This window comes from Anser cygnoides, chromosome 20 (assembly GCF_040182565.1).
Source record: "Anser cygnoides isolate HZ-2024a breed goose chromosome 20, Taihu_goose_T2T_genome, whole genome shotgun sequence".
Taxonomy (NCBI): domain Eukaryota; kingdom Metazoa; phylum Chordata; class Aves; order Anseriformes; family Anatidae; genus Anser; species Anser cygnoides.
This window is the reverse complement of record NC_089892.1, coordinates 3,306,684-3,333,031: the sequence shown is the minus strand read 5'-3', so window position 1 is coordinate 3,333,031 and position 26,348 is coordinate 3,306,684. Positions and strand designations below refer to the sequence as shown.

General features: G+C 63.1%; 1 protein-coding gene and 1 long non-coding RNA gene across 3 annotated transcripts in view; one reads left to right on the top strand and one right to left on the bottom strand.

Moving 5' to 3' along the window:
* The first annotated feature begins 201 nt into the window (after positions 1–201).
* The window catches only part of NOTCH1 (notch receptor 1), a 41,025-nt gene continuing 14,878 nt past the window's right edge, over positions 202–26,348 (top strand). Inside the window, exons 1-13 of one of the 2 annotated variants that reach the window (XM_066980631.1) lie at positions 202–467; positions 2,111–2,192; positions 17,413–17,675; positions 18,002–18,340; positions 21,169–21,291; positions 21,459–21,692; positions 21,825–21,980; positions 22,085–22,270; positions 22,739–22,852; positions 23,544–23,657; positions 24,621–24,854; positions 25,188–25,298; positions 26,076–26,268. In XM_066980631.1, coding sequence (XP_066836732.1) covers positions 410–467; positions 2,111–2,192; positions 17,413–17,675; positions 18,002–18,340; positions 21,169–21,291; positions 21,459–21,692; positions 21,825–21,980; positions 22,085–22,270; positions 22,739–22,852; positions 23,544–23,657; positions 24,621–24,854; positions 25,188–25,298; positions 26,076–26,268 — 2,207 coding nt within the window. In that variant the 5' untranslated portion in view covers positions 202–409. The remainder of the gene's footprint in view (positions 468–2,110; positions 2,193–17,412; positions 17,676–18,001; positions 18,341–21,168; positions 21,292–21,458; positions 21,693–21,824; positions 21,981–22,084; positions 22,271–22,738; positions 22,853–23,543; positions 23,658–24,620; positions 24,855–25,187; positions 25,299–26,075; positions 26,269–26,348) is intronic. The other variant, XM_066980632.1, reaches the window with a different exon arrangement.
* On the bottom strand, positions 3,252–5,819 carry LOC136786685 (uncharacterized). Its single transcript, XR_010826046.1, has 2 exons — positions 5,699–5,819; positions 3,252–5,062 (listed from the first exon to the last, which is right to left on the bottom strand). It is a non-coding gene; the product is annotated as an uncharacterized lncRNA (long non-coding RNA).

Sequence of the window (26,348 nt, the reverse complement as noted above, 5' to 3'; positions counted from 1 at the left end):
TCCCACCCCACTCTGGGACCCCCCTCTCCGTTCAGGTTGCTCCCAGCGGCCTTCCCCCCCGCTCCCCCGAGGGCCGGGCAGGGAGGGGCGTCCCGTGCCGTCCCTTCCCGTGCCGTGCCGTGCCGAGCCGTGCCGAGCCGTCCCGCCCCGCACCGTCCCGCCCCCCCCTCCGCCCTCCGCCCGGCCCGGCCCGGCCCGCCGGGGCTGAGCAGCCGCGGGAGGCGCCGGCGCTCGGAGTGGCTGCGCTGGGCGCTGGGGCGCGCTGTGACTGCGGCTCCCGGAGCACCGGCTCGGCTCGGTTCGCCTCGGTTCGGCCCGGCCCGGCTCGGCCGGGGGCCTTCCCCCCCTCCCGTCCCCGTCCCCCCCCCCCTCGGATCTATGCGGCTGTGAGCGGTGGGAGCAGAGCGGGATGAAGCGGCTCCTGGCCACCGGGCTCCTGCTGGCCCTGCTGCCCGCCCCGACGCGAGGTGAGGGCCGCGGGCAGGAAGTTCGCCCCGAGAGCCCCGGGGAGCCCGGCGGGGCGGCCCCCGGGGTGAGGGCACCGGGTTGGGCTCCGAGGGGGGGCACCGAGGCTCGGGGCCGTCGAGGGAAGCGGGGGCCGGATCCCCGGGGCAGACGGAACCGTGCCGGGGGGGGGGGGGGGGGGGGGCCCGGTGTCCCGGAGGAGAGAGCGGGAGGGGAGCGGAGCTCGGGGCCGTCGGGGGGGAGCGGAGCTCGGGGCCGGGGGCACCGCCAGGAGCGGGGCCGTCGGGAGGAGCCGGAGCTCGGCGGCGCGGGGGGGGGGGGGGGGGACGGAGCTGGGGGGGGGGACGGAGCTCGGGGCCGGGGGGAGCCGGAGCTCGGTGGCGGGGGGCAGCGGGGCTCGGGGCCGTCGGGGGGGGGGAGCCGGAGCTCGGTGCTGCGGGCTGCCGGGGGGGCCGGAGCTCGGGACGGGGCTGGGCTCCGCAGAGGTGCGCGCAGCAGCCGCGCTCCTGCCCGTTGTTCCGCGAGAGTTTTTGACCGTTTTGCAAATTTTTTTTTTTTTTTTTTTTTCTCTCGGTTTCCTGTTTCTTGAAAGTCAGCCGGGTGCCCCTCGGCCCCCCCCCCCCCCCCCGGCGCCGGCTCCGGGTGTTTGGCCGCAAAAAGTGCAGAGCGACCGTCGGGGGGCGGCGGCTGGCCCCGCGGGGTGGCAGCGGGGCGGGCCGGGGGGGGGGGGGAGGGCAAGGCCCGTCCTGTCCCGTCCCAACCCGGCTGGGGGAGCCGGGGCCCTGCAGAGCCCCCGGGGAGCAGCAGCAGAAAACCCCCACCGGAGCTGGGGGGGGTGAGGGGAGCCCTTGGGGAACGCAATCAGTGGGGACACCCCGACGGGGGTCCCGCAGGAGACCCCATCCCGGAGCTTGCCCCCTCGGGGGTGAAGTTTGTAGGGGCGCGGGGCGCACCCCCGGCTCCCTGCTGTGTCCCTAAAGCAGGGCCCGGGGGGGGGGGGGGCTGGGGAGGGAGCCCCCCAGGCTGCGGGGTGGCCCCGGGATGGCAGCGCCTCGGGCTCGGGGCCCCTCGGGGAGAAGTTGGGTTCGGGCCGCGGCGGCGCGAGGCTGCGTTCGCTCGGTGCGAAACTGCGAGGGCTGCACACGAGCGTGGCGGAGCCGGTTACCCTGAGGAGCTGGCGGGGACAGAGAAAGGGGGAAGAGCGAGCCCGGGGTGGAAATCGGAAGCGATTCTGGTACTTTTCAGCGAGTTGCTGTGGTAACTGCGCAGAACTCGGCTCCGAGGGCCAGACAATGAAACCTTTACTCAGAGCGAGTTGCGAGGAGCCACTCATTTCGCGACCGAGCTGATGGTAACTCACGGGCCCTCGGGCAGGATGGTTTTTCCCAAATGGCGTTTGTCACTCAGGGCCCGGCCCGCTGCTTCTCTCCCAGCCCTGCTGAAGGCGAGGGCAGCGCCTGCCCGCCAGCCCACCCCGAGGATATTTTTAGGCCGGCCTTCCCGTACCAGGACCCACGTAGGCCCTCCGTCACCCCCCCGCCCGTGTGGACACAAGCCCTGTGAGCCCATCCCCGTGCCGGGGGGTGCCGGGGCCTGCAGCCCCCCGGGCCCTGCGCTGTGGCTGACGCTCTGCTTCTGTTCGCAGGTTTGCGATGCACGCAGCCGGCCGAGTCCTGCCTCAACGGGGGCAAGTGCGAAACTTTTCTCAATGGGACGGAGGTGTGCCAGTAAGTATGGAGGAGCCGGAGGATTTTCATCTCCCTCGACCGAAGCATTGCCACGCGTGTTGACTTTGCTTTGAAGGCTCTGGATTTAATAGGGGCAGCGTGCGTTTTCTTTCCTTGAGTGGCAAGAATAACCTGCTTGTGTAGGAGTCGCCGCGAGTTTGGCAGGATCGGTCTTTGTTCCTAGCTGGGTGGAAAAACATGGGCAAAGGGCCATGTTTTGCTGGTGTTAACCTATGCAGGCTGCCCTGCTGATGGAGCAGGAGGTAGGGCCAGCCCGCGGCGCTCGCGGGCCTGTCAGGAGGGGAGGGAGGCTGTCTGCCTTCCAGCTACCCGCCCCGGTCCCCAAAACGTTGCCCTTCAGTCCCTGGCACCCTGGCAGCTGTGGTTTCCGGTACATCTCCAATAAATGTTCAAGAGAAGTTGCGTTGCGTGGCTCTGGCTGCCGGAGCTGCCCCACGGACGTCCGTGTGTCCACGGGGCAGGTGGCAGAGCGGGGCCGCGCTCTCCTGCGGCCCCACGGTGCCGGTGCCATGGCACGGTCCGGCCCGGCACTACCCGCGGGTCCTGGCACGCGGGCAGGATCCTTCTCCAAGCTGATTGTGGGGAAACGGATGTGAGAAGCGTTGGGACTCTTTGAAGGACCAACCGACCCACCGCAGCGATGGCCGATTCACTCCAGGCTCCCAGGGAACAATAACCAAGAGAAATGAATAAGGCTGCAGCTCCCTTTTTAAAACTATTCCATAAAAGAAATCTGAATGGGCAAGGCTCTGTTTTCCGGCCAGATTTCCCCTCTGCCTGTTAAAGACGGCCTGAGCTGAGAGCAGGCAGGGAGACGTTCCCACCCACCCCAAATTTCCCAATAGGAAGCTCTCGGTGGAGGAACCCGAAGGCATTTCCAATCCCGACCTGTTGAATGGCAGTGTTCCTTGACAATGTGTGTTGCTTTTTTGCAAATCTGCCTGGGTGCCGTTACTCTGCCCAGTAGCCGGGCACCTCCCACCCCCTTCTCCAAGCTGAGCCCCCCAACCCTTTGGTGAAAATAAATCAGCAAATCAATCAGGCACATGAGCAATTTAATGGACAAAGGCTGGGTCCTTTTGTGAGCCACTAATGAATGCACGCCACTTTTTTTTGCACAGAAGCCCTTACCAACGCTTGACGCTCTAAATCTTGTTTTCTTTCATTCAAAGAGCGACAGCTGGGATTCGGTCGAAATTCGGCAGCTATTGTTAAGGGAGGCAGATTAATGCTGTGTGACTAATCATGTATGGCTTCCCAGAATGCCCAACCCTCCACCCCCTCCCCAACCTTACACCCCTCCTTTTCCTTGTGGTCATTCTTTCCTTTTTTTCTTAAGTCTCTGCAACTCCTGATTTACATTTCATGTGCAGATGGTGATGGAATCTAATTAGATCTGATGTGTGCAAGCTCTGTTTGGACGAGAAGCCTCCAAAGTAGGCTTGGGTTGCTGGTGTGGCTTTTTTTTTTTTTTTTTTGGTTTCTTTTTAAGAGAAAAAGTTAAGTTTGCAGAACTACAGAACTTCTTCATTGCTAGCTGTGAACAACCGCCTCTCCCTTGGCTGCAGACACCAGGATGGCTTCGCAAGTACGTGCGAGTTATTCCTGCAGGAAGCTGCTCATGGCGTGGTACAGCAGTTGTGCCATGCCGTGGCATCTCGTGGGCGATGGAGGCAGATTTAGAGGTGCTGGCAGACCGGACGAGATGCAACTTTCCAAGGTGTCTGATAGCAGCTTGCAAAATCCCGCTTTTCACTTGTTTGAATATCTCTTTACGAGGAGTTCTGCTTCCAAGCTTCTTAAACAAAGCAGAGCCAAGAGCACAGATACCAGACGCAGAAAAGCTGGCACTGCCCTTTGGCGCCTGCGTGAAATGCACCATTTTGGCTGCTGGCCACATCTCCGCTCGGCCTGGCACTTAACAAAGTTTGGCCATAAAGCCCCATTGTGCTGTCCCCACAAATCCAATTAGAAAAGTGGAGTGAAATAAATAGCGTACGAGGGAGACGCTCCTCGAGTGGACGAGCGTCCCGGCGCTTGTCGCAGCGGAGAGCTAGCAGGGTTACTTGAAGACGCCTCTGATAACTCCAAACCCCAGTTATCAGTTCTGTGGCGGAAAGGAAGTCACCGGTGCGAAACGAGGAGCTTTCTCAGCCTTTATTATTTTACAGTGGTAGTTTGTAAAGCTCCAGGTGCCTTATCTTGCTTGTCCCTTTGCCAGGCAGTCGGGGGCACACAGAGCTTTAATTGAACGCGGAGGACTGAGCATTTGATCGGCTGGAGGGCTTGCGGCAGCAGCGGTCTAATTAAGCCGCCTTTGGAGTTGCTTTGCACCTTGGCAGGGACAGCAGGCTCCGCCAGGGCTGTAAGAGCAGTGGCAAAGCTTCGTGGCCCATGCGTGGCACTGGCACAGACCTGTAGCTCTTCAAGGTCTGCCTTAGGGACGGCCGGGACCGGGGGCGGTGGCTGGCGGCTGCCGTGTTTGAAGTGTGGTTTCGCGGTGCTGGTGAGCTGTGGCTTTCCAAAAAGGCGCTCGCCTTTGACTGAGGCATTTTCCCAGACGAAATGAGAAGGTTTTCCAAAAAATCGTTCCGACTTCCAGTGGTAGCTCCTAATTAGACTGCTGGATAACTGTGTTTTTGACTGGCAGCCCTGCAGATGAGCAGGGCTCGTTTTAGATTGCTGTGCCATGTGACTTTTATTCCCAGGACCTCCCTTGCTCCACTAGTTAAAAGCAGATGGCACGAAAGGGGGCTGAATTTCAAACCCTGCTCCACCAGCATTGCCCTGTTGAGGTCGGAGGAGCTGTGTCTGGGTTGTCGTACTCTTGCCCGGAGAAGCAAAATAGTCTGCAACGGAAAAGAATAAGTTAAATTAATCGCTAGGTTTGCCCTGAAAAGGGGGAAAAGTCAGTTTGCTAAAGTACTTCCTCTGTTTATGAATCAGCGTAGTGCTGTAGTGCAGTCGGGGAGGTGGGTCCTGAGCCGGGCCCACTGCACCCCCAGCTTCCAGGGCCGGTGGACCAGGGCTGGTTGCGCCTGGAAGAAGCATTCAGAGAGGGACCACAGCAGCAAGAGGTGATTATTTCAGCTCAAAACTCTTTCTGGAGACAACCAGGAAGGCAGAGGAGCGATCTGAGTCCTGCAGCTCTCCGTGCCCTTCAAGTTATTCAACTGCTCAGTCATTGTTATCTCGTTGTAAAGGGCGGAAGTTTCCTTCTGGTTTGATTTTTTTTTTCTCATGTGCTTTAACTCAACGTTATTTCCATGAAATAATAACAAAGAAAAAATGCAGTCTCCGCGCTGGAGAGGAAGAGGGTGGAGTGTTGAACAATCGAGCAGAGGAAGCTCTTAAAGAAGTAGCCGAGCGGTGATTCAGCCATGTTGAGAACTCTCGATGGCTGTTTCAAGTCTGATCTCATTCTCGGGAAAGAACAAGGTGGAAATGGGTAAGAGGGGAGAGATTAAAAAACACAAAAGCGTCACCTGTTGCGAATTCCAGTGGAAGAGAAACTGAGCCGAGGAGCTCAGCTGGTGAGGTCACTGGGACAGCGGGGACATTGTGTGGCTCTTTTCGAGAAGAATCTGTTTACGTCCCTCCTCGTCCGCAGTGGTTATCAGTTGACTCAGGTGGTCTCGCTGCCTGCTGATAACTCGCCTTGGGACTTTACCGTTTGGACTGTTTTTTTTTTTTGTTTTTTTTTTTTCTCACGGCTTGGATACCTGTGACGGATTTCTCTGGGCCAGACGGGTTGCCCTGCGTTTGGGCAGGGGTCGGCTCTGGTCGTGCACCAGAGGAGATGTCTTGGTAGGGCCCCCAGTGGTGCATGAGGTGAAGATGCTCGGGGGCTCCCCAGGATCCAGAGGGGATGAGGTCTTCACACCGGCGTGGTCTCCTGCAGTCACAAAGCCCATTTGTTCCAGCTGGTGCTGCACACGCTGGTCTCACCTCCAGGGCCGTTATGGTTTATTGTATGTAGCGTGCAGGTGACACGTATAAGTGATTGCAAGACCAAGCTATTCACCAATTAGGGCTTGGATAACATAATCAGTAGGCAGTTAGCAAGTTTTAAAATAACATTGTTTGGAAATTAACTTGCTCTTTCCAGGCCCGGAGGCGTGGTGACCCTCGTTTTTCTCATGTTTGTTGGTGTCCTGAGTGGTAACTGCGTGTGTACATGAGTGGAATGTGAAATTTATAGAGCACCGGCGTTTTTAACGAGGGAGTAGCCTCGGGGTGCAGTTACCACCAGCTGGTAAGCTCTGGATCTGGATGGAGAGTTCCCCGTGGTTAATGTAAGCTCTGGATCTGGATGGAGAGTTCTCCGCGGTTAACGTATCTCCAAACACCAAGGTTTCAGACCATGTGGGTACGGAGTGGAAGAGTCTCTGGGATGTCCCTTAGAAGTCCCAGGAGACCTGCAGAGGGGTCTCGCTTGCGTCCTGCCTCTGACAGGGGCCAACCGGCCACCTCTCTGCCTTTGGTGGGGTCTGGCTGCTCCTCTTGGTGCCTCCGTGCGGTTTGGGGTGCGTTGGGGCAGGAGCGTGGCTCTGCGTCCAGCCAGCCCCAGGGGGCTGCCCAGCTCCTGCTGCCTCCAGGGTGGAGCGGTGCTGTGGGGCTGGCCTCCTGCCTCCTGTTGTTTTGGGACCAGGGTTAGACCACCAGGCCAGAATGGGGCAATTCCAGATGTGTCCCAAATGGGGTTTCCGTTTCGTTGCATGCCCTTGGGACATGGCTGTGCTGAAACCCCAAAGGTGCCTGATGCTCCCAGCTGCCTGGTGCCTTCTTGATCCAGTTGTGCCATGGGGAGATGGTGTCCTGGCTGTCCCTGTCCGTCTGTCTGTCCCTGCTGGGGGATGACTGCGGTTTTACCATCCTTCATGCAATTCCTGTCCTGCAGCCAGGTTACGAACACAAAGTAGTGATAAGAGAGATAAACACGAACCTTGTTTGTCTGCGACGGGGTGGCAAGTAGCTCCTTGGGGTGCTCCATCCTGCAGCACCGGGCTCCTTGGGGCTGTCCTCAGTGGGTTTTGGCAGCAGCACATCCTTGTTGCCCCCATCCCAAGGACCCCCAGCCGTGGGCGCTGTGTTGGGTCCTCACCAGGCCAGGGCTGAGCTCGTCTTTGGTCTGGGGCAGGACTGCTGCTGTTTGCCTCAGCCAAAACTGCTGGTAAGCAGCATGTGGTGTAGGTGGCAGAAGTGCTACTCTTGCGCTGGGGCTTGCAGGAGCAGAGGCTCTGTGCGCATCTGTAGGGCGCGATGTTGGGAAGTCTTCGCAGCACCCCGGCAGGTCTCAGAGGCACCGGATGAAGGCAGCTCCCGACGGCGAGATGGCTGCCTGGTGACACCTGGCTCTTTGCTTGGGCGCCTGCGAGGCTCGCTGGTGGAGCTGCTGGGTGCTGCTCCAGCTGGCGGGGGCGCTGAGCTGCGGTGGTGCCCGTTTATATGGGCACACCTCGCCTGGGGTCTGCTCTCCTTTAGAGGTGCACGGCAGCAGCTGGACCCGTGGCAGGGTCTCCGTGGACAGCTCCAGCGCATGTCCAGCAGGTGGGCTCACCCCGGAGGGTTTCCTATGCTGGGTGCTGCTGTGTGCCTCAGTTTCCCCCGTTTGCTCTCGCCTATCTGAGCGTCAGGGCCCGTCTCTGTGCACGACGCACCCCCCCAGCACAGGAACGCGGCTAGCAGAGGCGAACTGGGCACCCGAGGTGCTCAGCGGGAGCGGTGCGGGATCGTGACCACGACCGAAGCCCCTGCGTGGGGCTCAGGGGGGGCTCCCCGTGACCGAGCAGCATCCTGCACGGGTTTGTGCAGTGCTCGCAGCTCCCCCCGGCACGCTCGTGTGTCTGGGCACTGCTGCTGGGAGCATCGCGGCGGCGAGGTGCGAGCAGCGCGTGCTCAGGGCTGGGTCGCACAGCATCAACACCTGCTTCAAGCTCTCACCCGTCACGTCCTCCCCTTCCCCCACGGCAGCCTGGAGTTAATATTGGAAAAGTCGGTTAAACAGTTAATGTTTAGGCCGTGGTTATTAGGCTTTTGCACATTTCGAGCGAAGGGAGCGGAGTTGCATGTTAATGGGAAACTTTCACGCTCAGTCAAGTTGCAAAAATTTATTTGCGCCTAAGTCGTTTTCTTTTAACAAGTTTTCACCCTAATTCCCTTCCCCAAAATCTGAATTTAATGGTATTTATATGGGAAATGGATTTATTAAGTTTTAATGACGCTATAACGTCGCCCTTACTTAATAGCTGGGGCTTGCTGCGGGTGAGCGGCCAGGTGGCGGTGGGCTGGGAGCCAGGAGGAGCGCGGGGCTGCGGAGCCTCGGGCTTTGGGCTCGGGTGAAAGTCGGTGTGGCCACGGGCAGCGGTGCCAGGCTTTGCTTGGGCCACCGGGGCTGTGCAGGATCAGGCCCGGGCTGTTGCGTGGGCTGGGGCCGCAGGGCTGAGCCTTGCCGGCTGCTCGGCGCCTGGCGCGCTGTGGTGCTCCGTGTCCACCTACGGCTGTTCCCGGGGGAGAAGCAGGAGAGCGGGGGGGCTCCGTGCTTCCCTGACCGCTCTGTCCCTTGCCAGGAGATGCCGGCAGGGCGATGGGGACCTCCTGGAATTTATACTCCCCGCTGGCATCGCTGCGCGCGAGTTGGGTGTTCCCGGAGGTGATCGATGTCAAGGTGGGAATTAGCAACTGGCGGCTGTGCGAGTCCCCTCTGCTGCCTGGCTGGAGCGTCCTTCACGGAGGAACCCCCAAAAAGCCCCTCCTGAAGATATTTGCGGGCAGCTAAAGCACTGAACGACCGCTCCTGGGCCAGTGGAGGAGCGTGGCTGCCGACAGAGGCATGCCCAGCGCCGCCAGCTCGCGCCCCTCGGCGCGGAGAGCCCCGCGCACCCGTGCGGGCTGGGAGAGTGACCCCGCGGGGGGACGGCCCGCGAGCAGGGGGGCCTTCCCCCAGCCCCCGGCCCCTATTAAAATGTTAGACACAGGCCTCGGAGTCAAAAGGCAGGGCGACAGACGGCCCTTTCACAGGGCCCGCTGCTCCTGGTGAAAGGGGGTTTCTAGGGGACGCCGGGCAGGAATGCGGGCGCCGGCCGGAGGGCAGCGCCGCCCCTATTGTCCCCCGGGGCTCAATGGGGCTTCATGTTGACACAGGGATTTCTGCCGGCAAAAGGTGTCGGAGGCAGCGCCTTCCCTCCCTCCTTGCTGTTTCCTTGGTTAAACCCGGCGGCGGCAGCAACGCCGGGCTCGGGGAATGCCCGTCTGCTCGGGCGGGCTTCGAGCCCCTGCGGCGTTGCTTCGAGGGGCGAGGGGTTTGCTGCTGCTGGCTGTTTTTGGGGAGCTTTGCTTGCGGAGAGAAAGCAAAGTGTGAGTTTGGGGGTGGGCTGCACCCGTCACTGTCCGGCCGTCCTCCTCTTTGCCTCCCGTCTGTCTGTCTGTCTGCTGCACCTCCCCAAAACAGCCCCAGCCCGGTGGCTTTGGCTTTCAGCGGGGTTTTCGCGCTGTAGGGGCACTGCTGGGCTCTGTAAAACCCCCTCCTCTCCTCCTATTTATAAATATCGGAGCTAAATATAGGTTGTTTAAACTCTCGGTAGCTGTTCAGATCCTAATCGCAGGTTTTATTTCCAGGAGCGGAGGAGCGGGACGGAGGGCTCGCGTGTGTTCCTGGGGGAGTTCTCCATATACGGGGAGATCGGGCGGCTCAGTGTTTAGCCAAAACTTGGCTAGGGAGGGGGGGGAAAAAAAAAAAAGTAACAGAGTTTGTTCGTCATCGCTGAGCATGGCGGTGACACCGGCACTGCCACGAGCGCCAGGGCTTTCATCTCCCCAAGGGACAGGGGATGCAGGGTGGCCTCGGGCTTGGGGGATGCCCTGGTCCCCCTAGTTCAGGCTTTCCTCTGTGCTGGGTTAAAGAAGAAAGTGTTTTGTATAGGGAAAGAAATTGAGGAACCGGCGCAGGCAGGGGGAGCGTTTCCTCCCAGATGCTGAAGGAGCTCTGCGGCCCGAGACGAGCGGCTTGACGCGGCGGAGACCCGAGCTCTTAGGGCAGCGCAGCCCCGCAAACAATCGGGTTGTGCGGATTTACACCGGCAGAGGATATAAAAAGCGTCAGCTGGGGGAAAAAAAAAAAACAAAACAAGTTCCTAGTACCCATTGTTGAGGGTGGGAATGAAGCGAGTTGTGTCTTGGTCTCTTCCTCAGCCATCTTTCATGTGTATTGTGAATGAAGCTCCATTGAAAAGCAGCTCCTTCCCAGGTAGCTGCTCGCCACTCGGGGTGAATAGCCTGGCCACTGCGCTTAGTAATGGGATTATATTGTTTTTCATTACAATGGGAACGTTGATTCCCAAACTGTCCTGACTAATGTCTGCTGAAGAAACAAAGCCGTATAATTTTTTTTTTTTTCCTTCTCTCTGCTCCGTGCTGGTAGGAGGAACAGCAGCTCTGGCACGTCTCTCCCCGCTCCTGTCCGTGAGCGTATCCAGCTTTGGGAATTCCTTGAGTTTCTCTCCAGATGAAAGTCTGGGTCTTAAAATCCCAATTAGATGGCTTGGGCTAGGTCAAAAATGAACTGGAACAAAAAAAAAAAAAAACACATCAAAGACTTTGGATTGCAGCGTGCTTTTTTTTAATTAAACAAGACCGTAGATCGGCTCTTGCTTTATTAACCTGATGTCACTCGAAGGAACCCGCTGCTTTGCCAACCACCCTCCCTAGGTGAAACTGTTTTTTTTTTTTTTTTTTTTCCCAGACTGGTGTCCCGGCGCGTTTAATAAAGCAAGACCTGGATGGGACTTTGTAAAGAAACCGCCGGTTCAGCCCAGCGCCGCTTTTCGGTGCCGTGGCACGTCGTGTCCCACGCGGGCGAGGAGGAGCCGGGCGGCTCTGCCTGGGCTCTCCTGGGAGCGCGGTGCAGCCTTTGCTTTCCTCCTGGCTGCGTGTGCCAGGAACCGCGGGGCGAGCGGCAGGAGAGGCGCCGTCAGCCCGGCCGTGCCCGCTTGCTGGCAGGGGGTGGACGCCGAGGGGTCGCGTGGGCGAAGGGAGCCATCCCCTGACTCCTCCGTGCTGCTGAGAGCTCAGCGCGGCATCCCTGACGTACCCGATCTCCCTGCGCCCACCTTCTGCCAGCCGCGTGGTGCTGCGGGGCCCCGAGCCATGCGGTGGTGCTGGGGCAGCAGCTGAGGGTGAGGTGGGAGCTGACGCGGGACGTGGGGCTCCGCTTTGCCGGCGGGAGAGGTTTTCCTTCCCCTCGCCCTGCGGGGAGCTCGGCGGGGCGTTCCCGAGGGTGAGGCTGCTGGGGAGCTGTCCCGGGGCCGGCCCTGCGCCCACACGGCCCCCGGTGATGCTCCGTGCCGGAGGGGCCGGTGGGGAGGCAGGAGGATTTCCTCCTTTAGCCAGTAGCGTGCAAATAAAACCAGGAGAAAGGTGGAAACACGTCCCCTCCCTCTGCGGCACGGTGACGTATCCCCCCGGGGGGGAGCTGTCGGGGGACGAGGGTCCCCGGTGGTGGCAGCGGATCTCGGGGCGAGGGCCGGAACCTGGGGAGCAGTCGGGGAGCTGCTGCCGGGCTGCGCCGGGCGAGAAGGCGCTGGCACGACTGGGAGAGTGACTCCTCCACGCGGGTGCCTGGTGGGGCAGGAGGGGCTTAGCACGCAGGGCCTGCACCTGCCGGGCTTGCCCCGTTCGCATACGGGAACGTGCAGCGGCAGGCGGCCGTGCTTCCCGTTCGGCTCCGCAGGTCCCTCGGTGGGGACCCTCTGCACCGCGCGAGGTCCTGCCGGTGCTTTCTGGCCCCCCTTCCCACACGAGGCCACCCCTGGGTGCTCGCTGAAGCACTCCTGGGCTCCGCTGGCCCTGTCCTCGAGGTATTTCCATCCTGGCAGCGTTCGCTCAGCCCCAGCGGGGGGCTCACCCGGCCCCGTGAGCCCGATCGCCCCGAAACGGGGCTCGAGTAAAGACCCGAGCCGTCCCTCCTCGGCTTTCCCACGGTGCTTTTACCTTGGGGAGAACAACCGCGGCCGGTTATGCTTCCAGCAGATGAGGGCGAGGAAGAGGTTACGCGATGGCAGCGCAGATAAGGGGCCGCCTGGACGCGGGGCCCTACAGCCTCCGTCCCCTCCCTGCTGGGGCTGCCCGCGGGACGGGGACACGGGGACACGGGGACAGCCCCCGCGTGCGTCTGGGGGGCCGTGCTCCGGTTTGTTTTGTGCGTTTTAAGCCCCGGGGTGGGTTTTACCTCCAGCCTGGTCCCAGTCCTTGGGGGTGATGAGCACCCGGACCCTTAGGGCCCCGCCAAGGCTCAGGGCAGCACCGTGCGGGGCCGGCGCGTCCCGAATTGGAACAAAGCCGCGGGGAGCGAGCGTGCCTGGGGCGGGGAAGGGCCGCGGCAGCGCCCGGGTGTCATCTGCGCCGGGGGGGGGTGGCAGATGGCAGCTTAGCGCGGAAAGGAAAACAGCAAAACCCCTTGAATTAGGCGGGGGTTAAAGGTCGCAGGAACATCTGCCTCGGGATGCTTTCAGTGCCCGCATTGCTGCGGAGGGAGCGCGCCGGGGACGGAACCTGTTGCTGGCGGGCTGGGGAAAAAGCCCGCGCGCTGCGGACAAAGGGGCGGCAGCGGGCTGAGATGCACGGGGGGGGGGCAGGAGGGGCGTCCCCCCCTTATCCCTCCCTCCCCCCCGCCCCCAGCACTGCTCTGGGAGCCCGGCGTGCGGCTCGCACCGCGGGGAGCGGCGTGGCGTGGCGTTTTTTTTTTGGAGCCCTGCTGGAACGCTGCTGGTCCGTGGCTCGCGGAGGATGTCCAGCAGACACAACAAACGCACGTGCCCGCGCTGAGCAGATCCAGATTTGGCCTGGGCTCGGCGCTGGGAGCGGGTTGGGAGTTTGGGGCCGCTGTTCCCATTCCCGGGCCGTCCCAGGGGATTTGCTGTCTGCCCTTGGCCGAGGCCCTTCTGCATCGCCCTTTGAGCCGCCTGCGAATCGTGCTGGAGATGGCTGGGTCGGGAGCCTGGTGTGTTATAACCGAGCCTCCTCCACGCAGCAGCCTGTGCTCGGGGATGGCGTGGAGCAGCCCGACGTGGTGGCAATCCCCCCCCCGCAGCCTCTGCCTCGGCCCCAAAGCACAAAGTCCCGGGGACGGGCAGGAGCTGCAGGCACTCGGGCGGTGTAAATCAGCGCACTCGTGCCTGCAGGGAAAGCACTCAGCATCCCCGTCTGCGGGGATGGGGACTGGATCACCGTCCCCTGTCCTGCCTGGCACGTAGGTGACAGCCCTGGTCCCTTGGGGATGGGGATGGAGGGGGCTGTGAGGCCGTCAGCCCACCTCGCTCCTTGTGCCGGGAAGCTCGTGGTGCATCGCCGCCACCTTCCAAAAGCCCGGGGTGGGTCGTGGCAGGGGTGTTCGATGCTCCCCCAGCGGGTTAGCGGTGAACAGAAACGTTTCTCAGCTGCTGCTCAGGGCGGAGAAGCGCTGGTGTTTGTAGGGTTGGGAGCGGGGACATCCAGGAGGCTCCTGAGCAGCCACGGAGCTTGGCCAGGTTGAAGCCAGTTTCTAATGGCCCTTTGGAGATGTTTTGATGCTGAAGCACCCGCCCCGTCCTCTGCCAACACTGAAATCTCTAATTAAAGCCTAGCTTTAATGTCTCTTATGCTAATTTCCAGAAGCTGCTTCGGGTTTGGACTGGGTAGCCCTTGCTTGGGAAATGCCAAAGGAAAAACCACGGGGTGATCTTCCCTGGGCTGAGCACTCAGCCCGCGGCGACGTCGGCTCCCAGCGCCCGAGCGTGCACCACCAGCACCACCAGCCAGGCGTTTTTTTTTTTTTTTGCAGAAAGCAAAGCTTTGCTCCCTGGGCTGGACTTCGGGAGAGGTTTTTAGCCCCTGAAGTAGGTGGAGGTGTGACGAGGTTTGCAAGCAGGCTGCGTGCCCGAGCGAGGCTGGGAGCTGGACCCGGCGCTGCTGACTCCGGGCTTCCCAGACCTGGGAGAGCTGAAAACCGGCCACTGGCTGCTCGCTGCCTTCATCTCCTGGGTTTTGATCTCTTGCTTTGCATGCACCGCCTGGATCCAGGCTTCTCGCTGCAGCCAGGACTCTTTAAAGCGCTGTGGGCGCCGGGCTTTTAAATGCAGCTCAGGAGCCTCCGCTTGTGAGCGGGGAGAAACCACCGCTGGTGGAAGGGCTGGGGGCACCGAAATCCGTGCCCAGCAGTGCTCTGCCCTGCCTGGTGCCAGACCTCGTCCCAGACCTGCTGTCACGACCGGGGGCAGGAGCAGCACGACATCGGTGTGGCAGGGACAGAGGTGGCTTTCGATGGTGCCTGTGTTGTATCGCTTATGTTCCGCTGTACCAGTGCTTCCCAGCGTCTGGAAATACTTCCCTTGCGTGGAAGGGAAATCTGATGCTCAGCATCCCCCAGTCCACCCGTCCTGGCGTCTTGTGCCCGGCTGCGACGGCCGGGGGGCAGCAGCACGTGCGTGCTGGCGGCGCTGCAGGGGGAGTTTTGACGCCTGTGGCTTGGGGGGAGCTGGTGCTGGTGTCGGGAGGGAGCCCTGTGGGGCCCTAAAAAAGTCATACAAGCGTGCGTATGCAGCGAGGCAGCGCTGCAAAAGGCCCCAGAGCTCCCTTCTGCCTCCAGGCAGGGGGCGGCCGCCTCCCCAGGTGAGTTCCTGCGATCGCTCATTAACCTCCCTGCTAATAACCGTCCTGCAGCTCGGCCTGGGGTCTGCCCTATTCCGGCTTCCCGGCCGCGAGCTCCCGACGCCTCTTGCCGGCGTTCGGAATTGGAAACGCTCCAAAACCTAATGGGGTGGGAGGGGAGGGCTCCCCCCTCCGCCCCGCGCCGCGCCGCGCACCCAGCCTCAGGGCAGCCCCGCGGCGCCCAGTCCCGTGGGCGCAGCGTCGCCCGCGCGGTCCCCGGGCTCTTTGCCCGGCATCACTCTTATTTTCCCTCTTTTATTTTTTTATTTTTTTATTTTTTATATTTTTTTACCCCCTCTCCCGTCGGAGAACCTCGTGACGCTGCTGCCCCATCCGCCAGCCGGCCGCGAGAGCGCCCGGGGGATTGTTTTAAGAAAAAAAGCGTGTGTGGTGCGGGCAGGCAGGGGCCCGCGGGGGGGGGGGTGGGTTTAACAGATGACTGCACACTCGAGCGCTTTGCCGGCGGCGTGCCTTCGCCTGGCCCCGCACAATGGCCCCTCTCAGGCGGCCGCAGCCCCCGGCCCTCGCGTCCCCCCCGCGTGGGGCCGCGGCGCAGCCACCCAGAAGCGCCGGCGTCGCCCCACGGCCGCGGCGCCCCGGGTTCGGAGCCGCCGGCGAGCCGGGCATCGTCCATCCGTCCGTCCATCCGTCCGTCAGTCCGCGGGCGCCGGCAGCTGCTCTCCCTCATTAAGATGCACACCTGCTCCCCGCCGCCCTTTGTGTGCCGAGCAGATGCCCTGATTTATTATTGGACGCGTTTTCTTTTTCATTTGGCCGGGATAATGCCGTCTCATTAACTCAAAATGTCTCCGAATCCTGACAAATTCTCACACAATCCCCAACAATGAAATCAGAATTGGGTTAAAAAAAAAAAAAAAAAAAAGAAAGAAAAAAGAAAAAAAGTAGGAGAGGAGAGGGGGAGCGGGGCAGGGATGGGGTCCTGCCTGCGGCACGGCTCTGGGGCTGGGGCCGGCTGGCGGGCGAGGGTTTTGCTGCCTGTAGGATCCCCGCGTCCTGGCTTTGGGGTCCTCAGGCTGCGGCGTTGCAGACGGGCGCTCTGTGGTGTGGGCACGGGGCTGTGGCTTTGTCCAGGATGGTCCCCGGGGCCGTCTGTCCCCGGTGCGCCCCTGGGTGCGTTGCGCCTTGGGGACACGAGGTGCCGCCAGCTCTGTGGCTACAGGTGCAAGCACGCAGCAGGTGCCCCAGCCCCGTCCTGCCAGAGCAGCGCCTTCCCCGGGCATCAGCTGCCTTACTGTTTATTAGCCTGCATTTATTTCTGCTCTCGAGGCCTCTGATGGCAGCCAGGCGTGGGGCTGAGCGTGGCGTGGTGGCGTTGCCACCCTGCTGCGGGACAGGGCTGCAGCATCGCCCGGCTCCTGCCGTGCCCTCCCCGCACCAGCGCTCAGCACCGAAACTGCCCCTCGGGGCGCGGTGTGCCACCAGCAGAGCCGCGCAGGGGAGAAATGAAACGAGCGGCAGCTCGTGTTGCAAACACAAGAGGGTTTGTGCCAGGGAGGTGCTCGTCCCCGGGCTCTCCGTTCGATATTCGGGTGCCCTCGGTCTCTCCACGCGCAGCTCGGCTCCGTCCTCCCCTTCCCAGAGCCAGGTCCCCCCCCCCCCCCGCAGCCCCGCGTCCTGCCCAGCCTCTCCAGGCGGCGTGGAGCCACCGCCGCAGGGTTTGCCCTCGTGCGCCGCGTCCCCGTCCCTGCCTCGTGGCTGCTGGTGACAGATGGCTGAGCCGGTGGCCATCGCTCGGGGCCTTTTCTCAGGGCCCCCATGCGGGGACGCGGGGCCGCCGGGAGCTTGGCGAGGGTTTATCTTGGGGGGGAAGACCTCAGCTGGGCCGAGCTGGGACCTGCCCCACCTGTTACCAGCCAACGGCAAGCCCGCGGTTGTTCGCGTTTGGCCGATTTCTCGGGACGCAGGGAGGGCAAAAGCTGCAGGGACCCCGCTGCAGGGACAGGAGGCGATGCAGCGCGGGCGTCCTGCACAGCTCAGCCCCGGGGCTGCTGCAGGGCTTCCCTCCCTACGCCGGGTCCGGGGGTGTCTGCATGGGGGGGGACAGGGATGGGTTCGGTGCTCCCGGCTCTGCCGTGCTCCTGCCGCAGGCGTGGGGTGAGCCACGGCCGCGTCCCCCCCTTGGGCCCTGGTTTCCTCTTCAGCGAGGGGTGGGGGGAGCGAAAAAAGCACTTAGTGCCGAAAAGCAGGATGTCGGCCCTGGAGACTGTGGTTTTGCAAGTCTGTGCAGGCCCCTTGATGGGGGAAGCCTTTGTTCCAGGCGCCTCTTTCATCTTCCTCTTCTCTCAAGGTGCAGCTCGGCCCGGAGCCGTCAGGGTAGAGCCTTCAAACTGCCAAGCAGCCGTGCTGCGGGGCCGGGCACGGGCAGCGTGCCCGCGCGGCTCCACGCACTTGCTCCCGGAACCGGCACCGGTACCCGACCGGGGTACCCCGATCCCCCCCCCCGGGGTTTGGGTCACGCTAATGACATCTCTCTCTTCTTTTTTCCCCCCGTCCCCAGGTGCAGCAGCGCCCACGTGGGCGAGCGGTGCCAGCTGCCCAACCCCTGCCTGAGCTCCCCCTGCAAAAACGCCGGCACCTGCACCCCGGTGGTGCGCGGCAGCACCGCGGACTACACCTGCGCCTGCCGCCTGGGCTTCACCGACGAGCTCTGCCTGACGCCCCGCGAGAACGCCTGCCTCAACAACCCCTGCCGCAACGGGGGCACCTGCGAGCTGGTGACGCTCAGCGAGTACAAGTGCCGCTGCCCGCCGGGATGGTCAGGTGAGGCCGGTGGCGCTGCCGCCGCGGGGACCGGGGGACGGGCGGCCCTCGCTGGGGGGTTTGCTCCTGGAAAGCTCTCCCCCCCCCCCCCAGGCGCCGGTTGCTGCTTCCTCCCGTGGTGCTGCTGGGGGGAGCGGAGAGGGTTGGCAGCGCCGAGCGTGGAGGTGCCCATTTAGCTGCAGAAATCCTGCACTGATGGGGGTTTTAAAAGGGTGGAGGTCGGGGGGATTAACCGCAACCCCCTGTGAGCACAGCGTGGTTGTGCGCCAGGACTCCCAGCGCTAAGAGCTGCGGTTTGCATCCTCGCCCTCCTCCTCCCTCCCCAGGTAAAACCTGCCAGCAGGCCGACCCCTGCGCCTCCAACCCCTGTGCCAACGGGGGCCAGTGCGTCCCCTTCGAAGCCCACTACATCTGCCGCTGCACGGCCGGCTTCCACGGGGCCAACTGCAAGCAGGACGTGAACGAGTGCAACATCTCGCCGCCCGTCTGCAAGAACGGCGGGAGCTGCACCAACGAGGTGGGCACCTACCAGTGCTCCTGCAAGCCGGCCTACACTGGCCAGAACTGCGAGCACCTCTACGTGCCCTGCAACCCCTCGCCCTGCCAGAACGGGGGGACGTGCCGCCAGACCGGGGACACCACCTACGACTGCACGTGTCTGCCAGGTAGGTGCCCGCCGGGTGCTCTCTGCAAAGAGGTGCTGGGGAACCGGGAACCAGGCTACTGGGGGCCCTTTTGTAGCTTTTTTTTCCCCCAATTTGCTTCCTCAAGCACGTAGTGCCCGGCCTTTGCTCGCATCACAGCTCTAGGGAGCAACAAAACCGAGTGGCCGGAGCAGGGCCGTCCCGGGTGTGTTTGGGGAGATGCTGGGCAGCCGTGCCTTTAGCAGAGAGGTCATCTGGGGGCTTTTTATACTTGGTGATTCACTAAAATAGCTCTTCCAAAACAACTGCTTCAGCAGAGGCCCCTCTGCGGATGCTCATATTCCAGAATAAGAGTGCCTTTTTCCGTTTTAGCTTAATCCACTTCCAGAATGGAATAATTGTCCCGGAATAGCTATTTTGGAAAGTTTCTGAGTGCAGGCAGGCTTGGGGAAGGGAGACCCTGCCCGTGCTCGCTGCTGCTCCCTCCGGCGAGCACGGGAGCAGCCCAGCCACTCGCCGCACGCAGGGCAGCGCCGTGCAGGCTGAGCTCAGCCCAGGCTTTGCTTGCCGGGAAGACAGCGCCATTTGTCACCCAAGCCAGCCCCACCAGCTGTGTCCTCTCCCGGGGAGAGATGCCGTGAGCAGTGGCGAGCTGCCTGGGAAGTTTCTCGTGGGGTTGTTTTATCTCCTCTTGTCACCCATATAAGCCCGGCTGGGGCTGGGGCAGGGTGAGGGGCGAGCGGCTCTTCTGCTCTGCACCCCGGGTGGTGCGCAGCGTTCCCGCGGGAGCCCCATCCGCCCTCCTGCCCCATCTGCGTGGAGCATCCCTGTGCACGAGGCGGGGACGGGGTGTCCCAGCTGGCAGAGACGTACCCGCATCCCGGTACCATCATCCCGGTACCTGCCTCCTGCCAGCAGGGTGGGCTGGCGCTGGGGAAAGGTGCAAAATCCCCTGGGGTAGCATGGGGGAACCTCATCTTGGTCTTCGACAGACTCAGAAACCAGAGGCTCAACGCCCATCCCAAGCTTCTGGCTGTACTGATAGCCATCGAAGATACCCAGGGAGCTGCAGGATCTCCTGCTTCCCCTCCACGCCTGCTTGCCCAGGCTGGAGCAACGCTCCCGTCCTCGCAGGCAGCGAGGTGCCGGGGCTGACCCGGGGAAGGAAGCCTTTCCTTCCAGGACGAGCCACGAGCCGGCAGCTCCCACGGGAGCAGCTCCCAGCGCGGGCAGGGCGGCGCGGCGCTGCCGCAGGGCCGGGCAGGTGCCGGGTGGCAGCAGGAGCGGCGCTGGCCTGCCCCGCTGTACCGCTGACGAGGCACTTTTACCCCCAGCAGCCTGGGCGTCGGGCACGGCGGGGTGAGGAATCGCCCCGGGGAGCATCCCTGCTGGGGGTTGGGGGGGGGAACGGGGACCGGCGCGTTCACACCCAGCCGCGGCTTCGCGGGCGACTGCAGGGAGATTTGCATGCTGCACGAGCCGGTTCGCCTCCCGCGGGGTGGCACGGCCCCTCGGGAAGGCAGGGTGGCTCCAACGGGGGGAGACTTTGAGGTCCCTCGGCACCTCGTGGCTCGCTGCGAGAGCTGCCTCGGCTTTTGGCAGAGGCACGAGGAACCGGGGGCCGCTTCTCATGATAAGAGGGTGATTGATACGCTGGTATGCAGCGCGCCCGATCCGAAACAATGTCCCCTTTTCATTTCCAGAGAGGCCTGGCTGTACCGGGTTTCTTCAAGTTAAACTAATCTCGTCTGGTTTATCATGCCATCGCTGCAGAATGTAACCCGGAGTTTAAAGTAATTGCAGTACTAATTACTCATTCAGGTGGTTCGAAATGAGTTAATCCTGGTAGCTAGGACGTTGCCGGTTGTTGCTGCTCGGTCTCAGACCAGCTGCTTGAAAACAGGGCGCAGAGCAGTGCTGTCTGCTTTGGGCTCCTATCGGCGACCGTAAATCACTGCTACTGCTGCTCGTGTAGCAGGGCTGATATAGCGGGTTCCCAGAGCAAGGGCCTGAATTTGTTCTAACCCTGGAGCAAGGACGAGCGACAGTCCAAGGGGGGACAGGGTGGCTCGACAGATCTCCTGATAAGGACCCGGCCGTTTCGTTTCTGCTGCACGTGGGGAGAGGTCAGGGGCCGCGCGGCTTCAGTGCGTGCCGCGCCATCAGATGGAGGCGATAAAACAAACCTGAGCAGCCGGGCTGCAGCGAGAAGAGCTGGGACCAGCGCAGCGCGCGGGGCCGTGATTCATGCTGCCAGAGACCGGGGAGCGAAGAATTCCCCTCTGGGGGAAGCACTGCTTATTAGGCTCTTTAAATGCGAAATTAAAACATGGTGATTCAGTGCTGGCTGCCGCGAGCGGTGGTGGGAGCAGCCCCGGTTCATCCCAGCTCGCCGTGGAGGCGGCGGGGCTGGCGTCCCCAGCGGAGCCTCCGCTGCTCAGGGAGAGCATCCTCGGAGCCGGGGGCCTTGGCAGGCGCGCCCCACGCCGGGGACGCCCGTCTGCCCCGCGCAGGGGATGCAGCCCCTTGCCAGGCCCGGGCGATTGCTCCCTTCCAGGGTAATGTGCGTGTCGGAAAGCAGCCCCGGAGGAGGCGGGACGGGGCTGGAGATGAAACCGGGCGGCTGGCTTCAAAGGCGGCAGGGTGGAGAGCGCCTGGCGGGCTGTCTGCGTGCTAATGAGCAACCGGCTGCAGCGGGGAGGGCGGCGGGAGGGCAGCTCCCGAGCCCCAGCCTCGGTGCAGGGAGCCCTGCAGGGGCTTCGGGGCTGTCCCCCTTGGGACAGCGGCACAGGACGAGGGCAGGGGCACGGCTGGAGGTTGGTGTCACCTCGGCTGTCTCTTCCGTGCAGGATTCGCGGGCCAGAACTGCGAGGAGAACATCGACGACTGTCCAGGGAACAACTGCAGGAATGGGGGCACCTGCGTGGACGGCGTCAACACCTACAACTGCCAGTGCCCCCCTGAGTGGACAGGTAGCACCGAGGGTGGCAGGGCTGTCCTGGGGGCTGGGGAGGTGGCTGGGGAGAGCCGTCCTGCTCCGCTGAGCACGGCAGCACGCATCTCTGCAAGGAGCGTGGCTCACCAAGCCGGTGGGAGTGGGTCCATGCCAGCCTCACACCCGTGTCCCTGTCTCTCGCAGGCCAGTACTGCACCGAGGACGTGGACGAGTGCCAGCTGATGCCCAACGCCTGCCAGAACGGGGGCACCTGCCACAACAACCACGGCGGCTACAACTGCGTCTGCGTCAACGGCTGGACGGGTGAGGACTGCAGCGAGAACATCGACGACTGCGCCATGGCCGCCTGCTTCCAGGGGGCCACCTGCCACGACCGGGTGGCCTCCTTCTACTGCGAGTGTCCCCACGGCCGCACAGGTGAGGTCCCCAGTGCTCAGGGTGGGGGGTGGCAGCTCCCCGAGCATCCCCTGGCCGATGATGGCAGAGGTCTAGGTGCACGGACACTTGCGTGCCCAGCACCTTGACGTGCGCGTGCCGTTCGCTCCCCAGGTTTGCTGTGCCACCTCGATGACGCCTGCATCAGCAACCCCTGCAACGAGGGCTCCAACTGCGACACCAACCCCGTCAACGGCAAAGCCATCTGCACGTGTCCTTCGGGGTACATGGGGCCAGCCTGCAACCAGGACGTGGACGAGTGCTCGCTGGGTGAGTGCCTTGTGCCAGCCCCAGGGCTGGGCGGCTTGTGCAGCAGAGGAGGGAGCTCACTGCACCTGGGAGCACGTCCCGTAAGCAACTCTTGTGTTTTGCAGGAGCCAACCCATGCGAGCACGCAGGGAAATGCATCAACACCCAGGGGTCCTTCCAGTGCCAGTGTCTGCAGGGCTACTCGGGCCCTCGCTGCGAGATAGACGTCAACGAGTGCCTCTCCAACCCCTGCCAGAACGACGCCACCTGCCTGGACCAGATCGGGGAGTTCCAGTGCATCTGCATGCCCGGTAGGTGGGCGGGCGGCCCCATGGCCCCCTCGTGTGTACCCCCTGCCCTGGTGCCGCGTGCAGGCAGGGGAAGGCTCCCGGTGCCTGTGAGCATCAGCGCAGCGTCGATTTGCACTCAGAGCTGTGAGAGGCCGGTGTGCCCGGGGGGAGCACTGAAAAGAAGCGCGCTTTGCTCGGCACAGCATCCCATGGCAGTGGGGGCAGGGGAGCGGGGAGCTGGGCACCACCAGCCCTCCACACCCTTCCCCTTGCCAACCCTGCTGGCTTAGGTAGGGAAATCCCCGGTGGACAGCCACCCAGAAACGTGTGCGTAAGGCCGGATGGGCTCCCACCAGCTGGAGCACGGCTCCTGGGCTGTCTGTACAAAATCCCAGTGCCTCCTGGTGTAACCTGCACGTGGAGGGGGCACCCGTCCTGCTGCGCCCCGTGCCGCCGAGCTGACGGGGCGGTGGGTGGGTCTGTCCGCAGGGTACGAGGGCGTTTACTGCGAGATCAACACGGACGAGTGCGCCAGCAGCCCCTGCCTGCACAACGGCAACTGCCTGGATAAGATCAACGAGTTCCACTGCGAGTGCCCCACCGGTACGTGGCATCCAGCGCGGGGGGAACCGAACCGTCATGCGTCCTGCACCTCCCGGTGCCGGCTGCTCGGGGTCCTCAGCAGCTCGGGAAAAAGGGGCTGCGTTCCCCGCGGAGCCGCCCCGGCTCTGCAGCGACGCGGGATGCTGGCGGTGAAACCTCGCCGCGAGCCGCGTCTCCCCGCGCGCGGGAAGCGTGGTGCAGAGCCGGCGGGAGCTCTCGGGGAGGTTTATCCCATTCTGGCGAGGGGCTGAGCGCCATGCAGGCGATGCTCCACCAAGCCATGGGAGAGGGGAAGGAGGATTAAACCCCTCGGCTTTGCACTTGAAAAGGCCCCTCTTTGGGAAGGAGGGCCGGGGCCGGGGCGGGGAGGGGGGGCCTCGCCAGCCGCTTTGAATGCGGTGTCAAAGTCACGGGGTGGAGCAGAGAATGGGGAGACGGTTAATCTGTGAAAGGAGGTTTTGAAGTTCAGAGACTTTGCTCCTCTAGAGATGTAAATAAGATGCTCTCAATGGCGGGTCGCAGCCCCGCATTCAGGGCCCCGCGCAGCCGTCCCCATGGAAACCCGGCGCCCCGGCTGGGATGTGGGGGGCCCGCACGGGACTTGCCCGGCACAGGGAGGGGGCAGCGGGCGGCCCCCCGGCAGGTCTGGCCATCCACGCCGCAGGGACACAACTTCTGCCTCCCGTTTCAGGCTTCAACGGGCACCTGTGCCAGTTCGACATCGACGAGTGCGCCAGCACCCCCTGCAAGAACGGGGCCAAGTGCGTGGACGGCCCCAACACCTACAGCTGCGAGTGCACCGAAGGTGAGGGGTCCCCACGTCCCCCCCCCGCTCCGAGGAACAACCCCCCTTCTGCCCCATAAAGTGCCGTAAAACCGCAATATTGAGTTATTAACGAGGAAAGTGCCCAAATCCCTGCTTCCAGCCAGCCCCGTACCGGGTGTAACGAGAGCGGCGCTAATGAGGTGTGGCCCCGCAGCACCCGTCCCGCTGCGCTCCCCGCCGCTGCGGCAGGCGGCGGCGAGGGGGAAGGAAGGAAGGAAGGAATAAAGCTGCCTCTATGGGGACGCAAGGTGCAGGGCTCCGGGGGCTCGCGGACCGAAACCCAAGGAGCGATTGCACAGAACGATGACTCGAGCCCTGGTGGCAAACAGTGGCTCTTTTGTGGAGCAGCTCCCGCCAGAAATCTTCCAGCTGAATGGCCTCTAATTAGTGTCTTGCTAATGCCAAGCCCCGATGAAAAGCTGCTATGTGGGCTTGGCGGGGTCTAGTCAAAGCTGTACTTTGTCCTCGGCTCTCCACCCCCAGCCCGTCGGGGAGGGAGCCGGCCAGGAGAATAGGATCTGCCGGGGGGGTGATTATTCGGGGGTGCATGCGGCCAGCCCCCCCGCACACTCCGGGACGAGACGCGGGCGAGCGCGGGGCCCCGCTCCTGAGCCGAGTCGGCTTAATGCAGGTCATTGTGCGCCCCGGGACAAAGCCCGCGAGCCGGGCTCTGAAAGGCCCCACAGCCAGGGGGGATCCAACCCCTTGCACCCCATCCCCAGGGGGTTCCTGCTGCACTGGTGGAGCGGGTGGGTGCTGCCCAGCACCCACCTTGGATGGGCAGGAGCATCCCCCGTCCTGATCCCGCATCCTCCATCCCTCCATGCTCACCCTGCACCCTCTCCATCCTCCACCTGCATCCTCCATCCTCACCCCACAACCTCTCCGTCTTCACCCCACAACCTCTCCATCCTCACCCCACGTCCCCCTGTCTGCCCCCAGGTTTCTCGGGCGCTCACTGCGAGATCGACATCGACGAGTGCGACCCTGACCCGTGCCACTACGGGACCTGCAAGGACAGCATTGCCGCCTTCACCTGCCTCTGCCAGCCTGGCTACACGGGCCACCGCTGCGACATCAACATCAACGAGTGCCAGAGCCAGCCCTGCAAAAACGGGGGGACCTGCCAGGACAGGAACAACGCCTACAACTGCCTGTGCCTCAAGGGGACCACAGGTGAGCAAGGGGAGCGGCCGGGGCAGCCGTGCCAGCGAGGTGCCTGGTCCCACCCCTGGACAGGTTCGCCGTGATGCTCGGGGAGGCCCTGGGCCACCGCCAGCAGCCACCCCGATTTTGGGGACGGCCTGGGGCAGGGGTGTCCTCGGCCAGGACGAGTTTTCCCGGTTTAGCGCCCTCGCCCCAGCCGGGAGCCTGGAAGCTGCCTGCGGGGGAGGCTCTTTGTTGTGGAGCGGGGAGCAGCGCGGCGGGGCCTGCCCGCGGGTTTTGTTTTGCCTCGTCAGCAGGGCCGGGGCCCCACAAGCACCTAACGCCCCTGCTTTCCTCCTCAAGGGCCCAACTGCGAGATCAACCTGGACGACTGCGCCAGCAACCCCTGCGACTATGGCAAGTGCATCGACAAGATCAACGGCTACGAGTGCACCTGCGAGCCGGGCTACACAGGTGAGAGAAGGCACGGCGGTGGCCGCTTGCAGCCTGGCCCAAGTTGGGACGCTCTGGGTGACACGGGGATGGGGCAAGGAGGGACGGCACTGCTGTCCTCCAGTGGGGGACTTCTGTGGCAGGGAGCAGCCGGGGTGACCGAGGTCCCAGGGAGGCCCTGCCCCAGCCTCCTGCAGCCGGCGGTGCTGCCAGGAGCCCCGCGCACTCCCACCCCAGCCCGGACCCCCTGCGTGTCCAAATGGGGCGATTCCAGCTCAGGCCAAAATCAAAGGGGTTCCAGTGCCGCGAATTCGACTCCCGGTGCATCCACTCCCATGGGTATCAGGTTGCTGCCTTGTCTAACTGGTTTGTTTGATCACCGCTGGAAAAAGCCAGCGGCTTTGATAGCAGCAGACCCCGCTGGCTCCCCGCTCGCGGCAGCGAGGGCCGCACGGCTCTTTGTGCTCCTGCTCGCCAGGAGCCTTCAATAAAGCCTTCCTTTGTCAGCCGCGGCAGGTAGGGTTACGGGCTGAAACTGGCTCCCTTTGCCATTCCCTCCTGGACCAAAAGGGCCCGTGGCACGGCCCCCTCCCAGCTGCATTTCATTAAGCCAGGAGGGCGATGCAGCGGTGTGAAATCACCGTACCCCAAGGGCAGGCCTGCTTGTACGTGGCTGGCACACGTGCGCCTGGAGATCCGAGCTCTGATGGCACCCTCAGCACGGCTGGAGGGGAGCCACGTGCTCCGTGCCCCGAGGAGGCTCCTCGCACGAGGTGACGCTTCGCTGCCCCTTCCCAGGGCGCATGTGCAACATCAACATCGACGAGTGCGCCAGCAACCCCTGCCACAACGGGGGCACCTGCAAGGACGGCATCAACGGCTTCACTTGCCTCTGCCCAGAGGGTTTCCACGACCCCAAGTGCCTGTCCGAAGTGAACGAGTGCAACAGCAACCCCTGCATCCACGGGAGATGCCACGACGGGCTGAACGGGTAGGCTGGGGGCACGGGGGCTGCTGGGACCAAAGGGCGACCCAGCAACGTTGGGTCACACCAGATCCTCTCCTTTACGC